Source organism: Borostomias antarcticus, assembly GCF_949987555.1.
Source record: "Borostomias antarcticus genome assembly, contig: scaffold_615, whole genome shotgun sequence".
In the NCBI taxonomy this organism is placed as follows: domain Eukaryota; kingdom Metazoa; phylum Chordata; class Actinopteri; order Stomiiformes; family Stomiidae; genus Borostomias; species Borostomias antarcticus.
The window spans coordinates 6,336-18,482 of record NW_028176208.1 but is presented as its reverse complement, the minus strand read 5'-3'; the positions used below and the strand labels follow the sequence as shown (position 1 = coordinate 18,482).

At 51.5% G+C, this 12,147-nt stretch overlaps 1 protein-coding gene across 1 annotated transcript; it reads left to right on the top strand.

Annotated features, from left to right (window-relative positions):
- Window positions 1–5,293: 5,293 nt before the first annotated feature.
- On the top strand, window positions 5,294–12,147 carry LOC311328692 (uncharacterized protein). Its single transcript, XM_084462626.1, has 4 exons — window positions 5,294–5,522; window positions 7,871–8,264; window positions 11,083–11,314; window positions 11,661–12,147. Exons 1-4 carry the CDS (start codon window positions 5,303–5,305, stop codon window positions 11,973–11,975), a joined length of 1,161 nt encoding a protein of 386 aa, XP_084318752.1. The 5' UTR covers window positions 5,294–5,302; the 3' UTR covers window positions 11,976–12,147.

Sequence of the window (12,147 nt, the reverse complement as noted above, 5' to 3'; positions counted from 1 at the left end):
TTAGTGCGTAGGGGGCTGGGGTTTAGTGTGTAGGGGGCTAGGGTTTAGTATGTAGGGGGCTAGGGTTTAGTGTGTAGGGGGCTAGGGTTTAGTGTGTAGGGGGCTGGGGTTTAGTGTGTAGGGGGCTAGGGTTTAGTGTGTAGGGGGCTAGGGTTTAGTGTGTAGGGGGCTAGGGTTTAGTGTGTAGGGGGCTAGGGTTTAGTGTGTAGGGGGCTGGGGTTTAGTGTGTAGGGCGGTAGGGTTTAGTGTGTAGGGGGCTGGGGTTTAGTGTGTAGGGTGCTGGGGTTTAGTGTGTAGGGGGCTAGGGTTTAGTATGTAGGGGGCTGGGGTTTAGTGTGTAGGGGGCTGGGGTTTAGTATGTAGGGGGCTGGGGTTTAGTATGTAGGGGGCTAGGGGTTAGTGTGTAGGGGGCTAGGGTTTAGTGTGTAGGGGGCTAGGGTTTAGTGTGTAGGGGGCTAGGGTTTAGTGTGTAGGGGGCTAGGGTTTAGTGTGTAGGGGGCTAGGGTTTAGTGTGTAGGGGGCTAGGGTTTAGTGTGTAGGGGGCTAGGGTTTAGTGTGTAGGGGGCTAGGGTTTAGTGTGTAGGGGGCTAGGGTTTAGTGTGTAGGGTGCTGGGGTTTAGTGTGTAGGGGGCTGGGGTTTAGTGTGTAGGGGGCTAGGGTTTAGTGTGTAGGGGGCTGGGGTTTAGTGTGTAGGGGGCTGGGGTTTAGTGTGTAGGGGGCTAGGGTTTAGTGCGTAGGGGGCTAGGGTTTAGTGTGTAGGGGGCTAGGGTTTAGTGTGTAGGGGGCTAGGGTTTAGTGTGTAGGGGGCTAGGGTTTAGTGTGTAGGGTGCTGGGGTTTAGTGTGTAGGGGGCTAGGGTTTAGTATGTAGGGGGCTAGGGTTTAGTGTGTAGGGGGCTAGGGTTTAGTGTGTAGGGGGCTGGGGTTTAGTGTGTAGGGGGCTAGGGTTTAGTGTGTAGGGGGCTAGGGTTTAGTGTGTAGGGGGCTAGGGTTTAGTGTGTAGGGGGCTAGGGTTTAGTGTGTAGGGGGCTGGGGTTTAGTGTGTAGGGCGGTAGGGTTTAGTGTGTAGGGGGCTAGGGTTTAGTGTGTAGGGGGCTAGGGTTTAGTGTGTAGGGGGCTAGGGTTTAGTATGTAGGGGGCTAGGGTTTAGTGTGTAGGGGGCTAGGGTTTAGTGTGTAGGGGGCTGGGGTTTAGTGTGTAGGGCGGTAGGGTTTAGTGTGTAGGGGGCTAGGGTTTAGTGTGTAGGGGGCTAGGGTTTAGTGCGTAGGGGGCTAGGGTTTAGTGTGCAGTATGTAGGGGTCCATACCTCAGCAGGATGTTGACCTTGGGGAAGCCCTCCCACTTCTCCCGACACTCGGGACACTCGGTCTTGTGGGAGGAGCCCCACCAGAGCGCCAGGCAATGGCGGCAGAAGCTGTGACCGCACGTCAGCGTGGTGGGGTTCACCAGGATGTCATAGCAACAGTGGCACGCAAACTCGTGCTCCGAGAGGGCAGGGCGGGGGGGAGGGGGGTCGTCTGTAAACACACCGCCGCTGGCAACCCCCGTCATCTGGGTGCTCAGTATCATCTGAGGACTGGAGAGAGAGAGAGAGAGAGAGAGAGGGGAGAGAGGGGGGGAGAGAGAGAGAGAGAGAGAGAGAGAGAGAGGAGAGAGAGGAGAGAGAGAGAGAGAGAGGGGAGAGAGGAGAGAGAGGAGAGAGAGAGAGGGGAGAGAAGGAGGAGAGAGAAGGAGGAGAGAGAGAGAGAGAGAGAGAGGGGGAGAGGGGAGAGAGAGAGAGAGAGAGAGAGAGAGAGAGGAGAGAGAGGGGTGAGAAGGAGGAGAGAGAGGGAGGGAGGAGAGAGAGAGAGAGAGAGAGGAGGAGAGAGAGGGGGGAGAGAGAGGGAGAGAGAGAGAGAGAGGGGAGAGAAGGAGGAGAGAGAGAGAAAGGAGTGGGAGGGAGGAGAGAGAGGGAGGGAGGAGAGAGAGAGAGAGAGAGAGAGAGAGAGGAGAGAGAGGAGAGAGAGGAGAGAGGAGAGAGAGGAGAGAGAGAGAGAGAGAGGGGGAGAGAGAGGGAGGGAGGAGAGAGAGAGAGAGAGAGAGAGAGAGAGAGAGAGAGAGAGAGAGAGAGAGAGGGGAGAGAAGGAGGAGAGAGAGAGAGAGAGGGTGAGAGAGAGGGAGGGAGGAGAGAGAGAGAGAGAGAGAGAGAGAGAGAGGGGAGAGAAGGAGGAGAGAGAGAGAGGGGAGAGAGAAGGAGGGGGAGAGAGAGAAGGAGGGAGAGAGAGGGAGTTTTAGTGTGAGATAACATCCCTCTGTGTGTGCATTGCATACTCTGACATCACCGCGCAGGTCCACAGCACAGGCTGTACTTTCTTAAAGGTACATTAGACATTAGACTGCTATCTGAGTGAACTATGGACCAGAGTCTGGGCCAACTGACACATGTCATGCCCGTACAGTACATACAGCTATTCACACACATGACAAGGATATTTAATAAACACTGTTCTGTTTGTGATGGCAGGATCAAGCCTCACTGGTCATCTGGAGATTGTTTGCCAGTGTATTAATTGGTAGGCTAGCCTAGATAGCATGCTAGCTAACATCATTTCTGACATAAAGTACACTGCAGCAATATAGACCTTTGGGTGACATTTATAAAGTTCATGATCTGTATTTCATGCGTGGTGTTGGTTCGCTTTCTGGTGAATGAGGAAATGAACATTTGAAGAAGTTAATATTAGCTATGCTCGGCTAGCACATTAGCACTATGCTAGCTAGCCAGGTACTCTCTGCTATGCATGACTAGTTAGCCTGCTAGCACAGAGCATCTTTGCTGGGTTTTCTTACCTGAATAACGGTTGAACACCTGGTCGATCACATCACAGCGTAGTGAGTCTGGTTCTGGTTCTGGTTCTGGTCCAGTTTACTAATCACAACCCAGTTCCGCAGCTCCACAAGCAGCTCCCCACGTGACCGACCCGACACGCCTCTCATGCAGGACCGGAAGGGCTTTCCCGTCCCTCATTGGCTGCGCTTAGGACGTCCTCTACTCTGATTGGTGGCATCTGCCATCACCCGAAGTGTCACGTGAAGTCGTGGGCTTTTATTTTTGAAAAATAGTTCACGGTGAATCCACTTCCGGTTCGTGGTTCCTTGGTGCTTCCAACTATTCTCGTGTTCACAGTGAGTATGAATAGTTTGAGCCCTTCCTCCATACAGAGACACGTTTTATTTGCACAGTTATTTATTTTGTCTCATTTTGGAATATAGTTGCTCTTTCTCTCTCTCCTGTTTTCAGAACATGTCTGCCGTCTATAAAACTGAACCCTGGACTGAACCCGCCACAGTCCTCCCAGACCCAGCCTGCGGAGGAAGAAGAATCGATGAGGAGAGAGGTTTAGTGGCAGTGGCGTTTTCCACTATAAACCAGGGTCAGGCTGGCATACCCCCCCCCCCCCCCCCCCCCCCCCCCCCCAAAAAAAAAATCCCTATAAAAATTGATATTTGTGCTTTCGTTTCAGGCTTTTTGACTAAACTGTATGATGTATTCTGTCATCGCTTATTGTGCAGCAAATAACAGAACATCTTTTAAATCTTGAAAGAAGCAACTCAATTTGGCCAAAAAGTGTACTACTTGGGTCTTCTTCTTTTTAATCAGCCGGAAAAAATGGGCGCCACATTTAAAGACGGCTGCCATTCCAAATACTATAGAATTGTCTGAGCCAATTTTGATGATTCTGGTGTCGAATGACAGGGTTTTAACTATGGAAATGTCAAATACATCCGAACACCCTCTTCCTCCCTTTGTTCCTTGGCGCAGGCTGCCAGGTCTTCCAGCCGTAGGGCCATACACCTGCTCCTTGACAGCCTCCAAGTCCTTCATCCGGTTGCATGGAGCACAGTCTGGTCTGCAGGGGCGTCTGGATAGTCCTGCATTTGTGTGACGATCTCCTTTCCTGTGAACTGTGGTGAAGTTGTACTCCTGTTCAGTGCTCAATCCACCTCGCACCTTGCCCCTCTGGTTACCGTAAGCATAGCAACCATTTGAGAGAGGCGTGACTTGTCCGGATGAGGAGCTCCATCAAATGATTCAGAATCGATTCATGAATCCCAAAATCTATCTTTTATTTAATGAATAAATGAAGGAATGAATAGTTCATTAATTCATTCAATGATTCATTCATTCATTCATTTTTGGAAATCAGTATCGATACCCTGTCGTAGTATTGATGTGTTGCATAACTTGGCAGTCATGTAATTAAGGTTACAGCCAAAAAAAAAAAAGTTTTTAGTAACACTAACCGAATCGATATTGAATCGAATCGAATTGAATCGTGATAATCGATTCCAAACCTTGTGGATGGGAATCGAATCGATTCTTGAAATTCAACTGGATACCCAGCCCTACCAGAGAGGTAGTGTTGAAGTGGTTCACTGACTCCAAGACGCCTCTCTTCGGGTCACACAGTAATTGTTTTCGGGTTTAGAGAAGGCCCTGCTGTAGTAAGCAATCACCCATTTGCAGCTCGGGGTCACCTGAGCCAGGACCGCTCCCAGGCCATCATTGCTGGCTTCCGTGTCCAGGACAAATTCTCCATCTGAGTCAGGGGTTGTTCTGATTGGTCACTGGCAGATGGAGGCTTTGGGTATCTCGAAGGCCTGCTGTTGGTCTGGGCCCCGCTCAAAGCCAACGTTCTTGTTTTGTCAGCTTGTTCAGGGGCGCGGCCGGCGTGGAAAACCCTGCAATAGAGCGGTGGTAATGAGAGGATGGACCCAGGAAAGACAGCAGCTCCAGAGAGGTTCCTACTGATCGGCTTACCCCTCAAAACAAAGACATCCTAGTTATCTTTTATTTCTCAGTGTTGGTCACCTCTTTCAAATGTCATGTGAATGAATGTTCTTAAAATTGCACATATCGCTACATTCTTTTATTTAATTATTTGAAATAAATCCACTCTTGGATCCACTCAGGAATCATTATGTATTGAGCTCTAAACATAATTTGTAGAGTTTTCATGTCTACAAGATCCATACATTTTAAACGATGTAAATTCATGACAGTTGTAGCTGTTGTGCAGCAGTGAGTCCACCATTTGTCTTCCTTGGCTTTTATTTTGAAAATAATCTTCGGATAATTCACTTCCGGTTCATAGTTCGGTCCTTCCAGTAGCCTCCACAGTGAGTGTAAATAATGTTAGATTACTCAATAATTTCTCGCTCTTCTTCCATACAGAGATACTGCATGTGTTCCCCACACACCAACTTATTTAGTCTCAAACTGGAATATCTTTGATGGAATTCGTGCACCGGGAGCCGTTGCAGATGTTAAAGGACTCTTTCTCTCTCTCCTGTTTTCAGAACATGTCTGTCGTGTGTAAAACTGAACCAGGCGAGACTGAACCCGCCACAGTCCTCCCAGACCCAGCCTGCGGAGGAGGACCAGTCAAGGAGGAGGAGGAGGAGGAGGAGGAGGAGGAGGAAGAGAAAAAGATTTCCAAAGAAGAAGAGGTGGAAGCAGCCATAGTGAATTCAGTCCCTCTAAGTAAGTACCGGTTCTGGTCGAGTAGAAGTCATGGAGAGAAGAAGAGGGAATGAATGAATGAGGCAAGACTACTAGGCTTTTACAGCCATAGAGGAGAACGGACTCGCTCGTTGCATAGAAGAAGCTCAGTTTGATTTGTCGGGGGAGGTTCAATCAATCAATCAATCAAAGCTTTATTTGTATAGCGCCTTTCATACCCAGAGGCAACACAATGCGCTTGTGGTTGGAGGTTGGGGTTCCACGCACTGGCCATGCCAGGGTTCTCCACACACTGGCCACGCCAGGGTTCTCCACACACTGGCCACGCCAGGGTTCTCCACACACTGGCCACGCCAGGGTTCTCCACACACTGGCCACGCCAGGGTTCTCCACACACTGGCCACGCCAGGGTTCTCCACACACTGGCCACGCCAGGGTTCTCCACACAAGCTCCTCACTTCAGGCTCGGGGGAGTTGACACATGAGCCCAGGTATTTGAAGTCGTTGACGTCCCTTAGAGCAATACCTCCAGTTGTTGTTAGAGGTGGTTGTTGTAGGTGATAACCTCGGTGTTCTTGGCCCTCTCTGCCTCCACTCTGCTCTGGAGCTCCTGTGCTTGCTCTAGGTGGTCGGAGAGCAGGGGGGGGTGGTCCGCGTAGTCCTCTAGGTGGTCGGAGAGCAGGGGGGGGTGGTCCGCGTAGTCCTCTAGGTGGTCGGAGAGCAGGGTGGGGTGGTCCGCGTAGTCCTCTAGGTGGTCGGAGAGCAGGGTGGGGTGGTCCGCGTAGTCCTCTAGGTGGTCGGAGAGCAGGGTGGGGTGGTCCGCGTAGTCCTCTAGGTGGTCGGAGAGCAGGGTGGGGTGGTCCGCGTAGTCCTCTAGGTGGTCGGAGAGCAGGGTGGGGTGGTCCGCGTAGTCCTCTAGGTGGTCGGAGAGCAGGGTGGGGTGGTCCGCGTAGTCCTCTAGGTGGTCGGAGAGCAGGGTGGGGTGGTCCGCGTAGTCCTCTAGGTGGTCGGAGAGCAGGGTGGGGTGGTCCGCGTAGTCCTCTAGGTGGTCGGAGAGCAGGGGGGGGTGGTCCGCGTAGTCCTCTAGGTGGTCGGAGAGCAGGGGGGGGTGGTCCGCGTAGTCCTCTAGGTGGTCGGAGAGCAGGGGGGGGTGGTCCGCGTAGTCCTCTAGGTGGTCGGAGAGCAGGGTGGGGTGGTCCGCGTAGTCCTCTAGGTGGTCGGAGAGCAGGGGGGGGTGGTCCGCGTAGTCCAGGGCCGCTAGGACTCTGGCGGGGTGTTATCTCCACCTCCTCGGTGTTATTAGTTATGATAACTTTAGCTTTTGGTCTAATACAATGACGTGTCACAGTCACTGTGTTAACCTGATGATCATTTTAAGATCCATGTGTTGTGTTGTGCAGGGTTGGGTTAGTTGTCGTGTTGGTTTTTTATTAATTTTTGAGTTTTTCTTGTCTTTTTCTTCTTATTATTTGTTATGCGTATTCCTACTTTCATTCGTATTGTGTGTCATGTAATATTTTAATCTTATCTTGGACCCCAGGAAGACTATGAGGCTCCAGCCAATGGAGATCCTTATAATAAACAATAAACGCACCAAAAAAAGTTTAAAAAAACAACAACAACAACATAAGACATACACAAGGGCATTAAAAAGGCAGTGAACACTTACAATGCAGTAGGATACAATAACCCAGAGTGCTGTGAGGCGGCAGTGCTAACCGCTAAAGAATCAGTGCATAGAATTTTGTGGCAGAATTGTCAGAAATGGAATAATATTCATAAGTATGTTTTAATTAGTGTAGAATCCCATGAAAATAAGTATAATTATTATTTTTTGTTACCTTAGAATGAGCCCTTCCTACATAGGGTCCTTCCACAGAGGTGGCCATTTTAGACCATGTAATTGTGTTCATTTGGTTGCAATCTGCAACCTCACCTAAAAATCACACACTGCACCTTTAAATCCTTCAGTCTTGTCAAAATCAGAGTCTGATCCTCCTGTCGTTTGAAAATGGGGCAGGGAAAGCAAAATAAAGCATTGGTTTTACTACATACAGTTAGCCATGCCGTCTTACCAACCCAGCTCCTTGAAAACAACCGGTATATTGTCTTCCCCCGTATTTGGATCGCTGTTGAGTTCACGTCAGGTTGATCAGGTCCAAGCTATGAGCTTCACTTTGTGTCCTTCTCTCAGAACGTGTTATTTCCAGCGACTTTCCAGAATGTTCCGTCTCTGTTCTAGCTAGCTAAACTACACTTTCTGTCTGTTGCACAAGTTTCACGTGTTGAGAAGGAAGTTCTCCGAAGAACAGTTCTTCGAATTCTAATATGACTCTAATTCCCAATCCCCTCTGCTTCATCACGCCCAGACGGGAGTCCCTGCGCGTCAGCAGACCAGCACCGCCAGCCGGAGCGGCCCGTGGTCGTCCTCTGCCCCGACGATAGGGGGGTCTCGGCGAGCGCAGCAGGCACGCCGCCGGCCCGCGCCGTGACCAGGACGCCCCCGTACCTGTGCCCGGACGATAGGGGGGTCTCGGCGAGCGCAGCAGGCACGCCGCCGGCCCGCGCCGTGACCAGGACGCCCCCGTACCTGTGCCCGGAGTGCGGGAAGAGCTTCAGCAGCGTGGGCAACAGGAACAAGCACCACGCCGTGGTCCACGGCAGCAGGGAGAGACCGCACCAGTGCTCCCGCTGCGCCAAGAGCTTCCTGAGGAGGCAGCACCTGCGGGAGCACGAGAGGAACCACCATGGGCAGGGGACCAGGTGTGTTCACACTAGAGAGTAGAGGACCAGGTGTGTTAACAGTAGAGGGCAGGGGACCAGGTGTGTTAACAGTAGAGAGCAGGGGACCAGGTGTGTTCACACTAGAGGGCAGGGGACCAGGTGTGTTCACACTAGAGAGTAGAGGACCAGGTGTGTTAACAGTAGAGAGCAGGGGACCAGGTGTTAACAGTAGAGAGCAGGGGACCAGGTGTGTTAACAGTAGAGGGCAGGGGACCAGGTGTGTTCACAGTAGAGAGTAGAGGACCAGGTGTGTTAACAGTAGAGAGTAGAGGACCAGGTGTGTTAACAGTAGAGAGTAGAGGACCAGGTGTGTTCACAGTAGAGAGCAGGGGACCAGGTGTGTTCACAGTAGAGAGCAGGGGACCAGGTGTGTTAACAGTAGAGGGCAGGGGACCAGGTGTGTTCACACTAGAGAGTAGAGGACCAGGTGTGTTCACACTAGAGAGTAGAGGACCAGGTGTGTTAACAGTAGAGAGCAGGGGACCAGGTGTGTTCACAGTAGAGAGTAGAGGACCAGGTGTGTTAACAGTAGAGAGTAGAGGACCAGGTGTGTTAACAGTAGAGAGTAGAGGACCAGGTGTGTTCACACTAGAGAGTAGAGGACCAGGTGTGTTAACAGTAGAGAGTAGAGGACCAGGTGTGTTAACAGTAGAGAGCAGGGGACCAGGTGTGTTAACAGTAGAGAGCAGGGGACCAGGTGTGTTAACAGTAGAGAGCAGGGGACCAGGTGTGTTACCGGTAGAGAGCAGGGGACCAGGTGTGTTAACAGTAGAGGGCAGGGGACCAGGTGTGTTCACACTAGAGAGTAGAGGACCAGGTGTGTTAACAGTAGAGAGTAGAGGACCAGGTGTGTTCACACTAGAGAGTAGAGGACCAGGTGTGTTCACACTAGAGAGCAGGGGACCAGGTGTGTTAACAGTAGAGAGTAGAGGACCAGGTGTGTTCACACTAGAGAGTAGAGGACCAGGTGTGTTCACAGTAGAGAGTAGAGGACCAGGTGTGTTAACAGTAGAGAGTAGAGGACCAGGTGTGTTAACAGTAGAGGGCAGGGGACCAGGTGTGTTAACAGTAGAGAGCAGGGGACCAGGTGTGTTCACACTAGAGAGTAGGGGACCAGGTGTGTTAACAGTAGAGAGTAGAGGACCAGGTGTGTTCACACTAGAGAGCAGGGGACCAGGTGTGTTAACAGTAGAGAGCAGGGGTCCAGGTGTGTTAATAGTAGAGAGTAGAGGACCAGGTGTGTTCACAGTAGAGAGTAGAGGACCAGGTGTGTTAATAGTAGAGAGTAGAGGACCAGGTGTGTTCACACTAGAGAGTAGAGGACCAGGTGTGTTAACAGTAGAGAGTAGAGGACCAGGTGTGTTAACAGTAGAGAGTAGAGGACCAGGTGTGTTAACAGTAGAGAGCAGGGGACCAGGTGTGTTAACAGTAGAGAGTAGGGGACCAGGTGTGTTAACAGTAGAGAGTAGAGGACCAGGTGTGTTAACAGTAGAGAGCAGGGGACCAGGTGTGTTCACACTAGAGAGTAGAGGACCAGGTGTGTTAACAGTAGAGAGTAGAGGACCAGGTGTGTTCACAGTAGAGAGTAGAGGACCAGGTGTGTTAACAGTAGAGAGTAGAGGACCAGGTGTGTTAACAGTAGAGAGTAGAGGACCAGGTGTGTTCACAGTAGAGAGTAGAGGACCAGGTGTGTTAACAGTAGAGAGCAGGGGACCAGGTGTGTTCACACTAGAGAGTAGAGGACCAGGTGTGTTAACAGTAGAGAGCAGGGGACCAGGTGTGTTAACAGTAGAGAGTAGGGGACCAGGTGTGTTCACACTAGAGAGTAGAGGACCAGGTGTGTTAACAGTAGAGAGTAGAGGACCAGGTGTGTTCACACTAGAGAGTAGAGGACCAGGTGTGTTAACAGTAGAGAGTAGAGGACCAGGTGTGTTAACAGTAGAGAGTAGAGGACCAGGTGTGTTAACAGTAGAGAGCAGGGGACCAGGTGTGTTAACAGTAGAGGGCAGGGGACCAGGTGTGTTAACAGTAGAGAGTAGAGGACCAGGTGTGTTAACAGTAGAGAGCAGGGGACCAGGTGTGTTCACAGTAGAGAGTAGAGGACCAGGTGTGTTCACAGTAGAGAGTAGAGGACCAGGTGTGTTCACAGTAGAGAGCAGGGGACCAGGTGTGTTCACACTAGAGAGTAGAGGACCAGGTGTGTTAACAGTAGAGAGTAGAGGACCAGGTGTGTTCACACTAGAGAGCAGGGGACCAGGTGTGTTCACACTAGAGAGTAGAGGACCAGGTGTGTTCACTCTAGAGAGTAGAGGACCAGGTGTGTTAACAGTAGAGAGTAGAGGACCAGGTGTGTTCACAGTAGAGAGCAGGGGACCAGGTGTGTTAACAGTAGAGAGCAGGGGACCAGGTGTGTTAACAGTAGAGAGTAGAGGACCAGGTGTGTTAACAGTAGAGAGTAGAGGACCAGGTGTGTTCACAGTAGAGAGCAGGGGACCAGGTGTGTTAACAGTAGAGGGCAGGGGACCAGGTGTGTTAACAGTAGAGAGCAGGGGACCAGGTGTGTTCACACTAGAGAGGTGGAAACGTGTTGGAAAGGTGTGTTCAGGTTCACTAGAGGTGACGTTCGAGGATAGACTGAGCTCCCTGGGCTGCTGGGGGGAAAAACCTCCTCCTATGAATGCAATCCCTGACGTTGTCATTATGTTTTGTAAATCTTTTTTATTCAACCTTTATTCATGTAATCTTTTTCAAAGTGACTCCACCGGTAATGCGAGCGATCCCTGGGTGTTCTCTGCAGGGCCGGGCGGCTCCAGTGCTCGGTGTGTGGGAAGGGCTTCACCAAGCCGCGCATGCTGAGGGTGCACCAGAAGATGCACGACCTGCAGGCCACCCGGGCCACGCCCCTGAGGCCGGGGGACAGCGGCGTCACCGCCATGGGCCAGAGGAAGGCTCTGCGCTACCTGGCCAGCGGGGAGTTCAACTACTGCTCCGACTGCGGCAAGACCTTCTCCAGCGCCAACTACCTGAAGGTGCGGGAGCCATTTACACTTCGCCTGCCTTGTGTATTGTTATTGGATTTGAACCCGCGTTGTGTATTGTTATTGGATTTGAACCCGCGTTGTGTATTGTTATTGGATTTGAACTCGCCTTGTGTATTGTTATTGGATTTGAACCCGCGTTGTGTATTGTTATTGGATTTGAACTCGCCTTGTGTATTGTTATTGGATTTGAACCCGCGTTGTGTATTGTTATTGGATTTGCTGCCCCGCGACAGACCACCGTTCAACCAGCTACGCCACTGAAAAGCTAGCTTCTCGCTGACGCAGCCGGACGTTATTCATACTAGAGGAGTGAGGTTATTGAACTGGGTTCCAGGTACACCGGCGCATCCACACCGGGGAGAAGCTGCTCCGCTGCGAGCGCTGCGACAAGACCTTCACCAACTCCACCGCGCTGCGGGTGCACCTACAGAGCCACGCCGAGAGGGAGAAACCGTACCGCTGCTCCGAGTGCGGGAAGGGCTTCATCGACCGCCGGGGGCTGAACGCCCACTGGAACATCCACTCCGGAGAGAAACCTCACATCTGTCCTGACTGCGGGAAGGGCTTCGCCTGGCCCAGCAGCCTGCAGAGACACAGGCCTGTCCACAGCCAGCGGGAGAGACCGCCAAGCGCAGGAGAGACACGCTAACATGGGGACTTGGCAGTAAGAGACACTGAGATATACAGCAAAACCCATGTTCATGAAGACAGAAGATTGCTGGTCAGACTGACTGATAGACCATTCAGTTGGGAGCAAAATACATTTCTCCATTCTGTATGGCGCCCGGTCCATACACACATCAGTACTAGTCACTACAGAA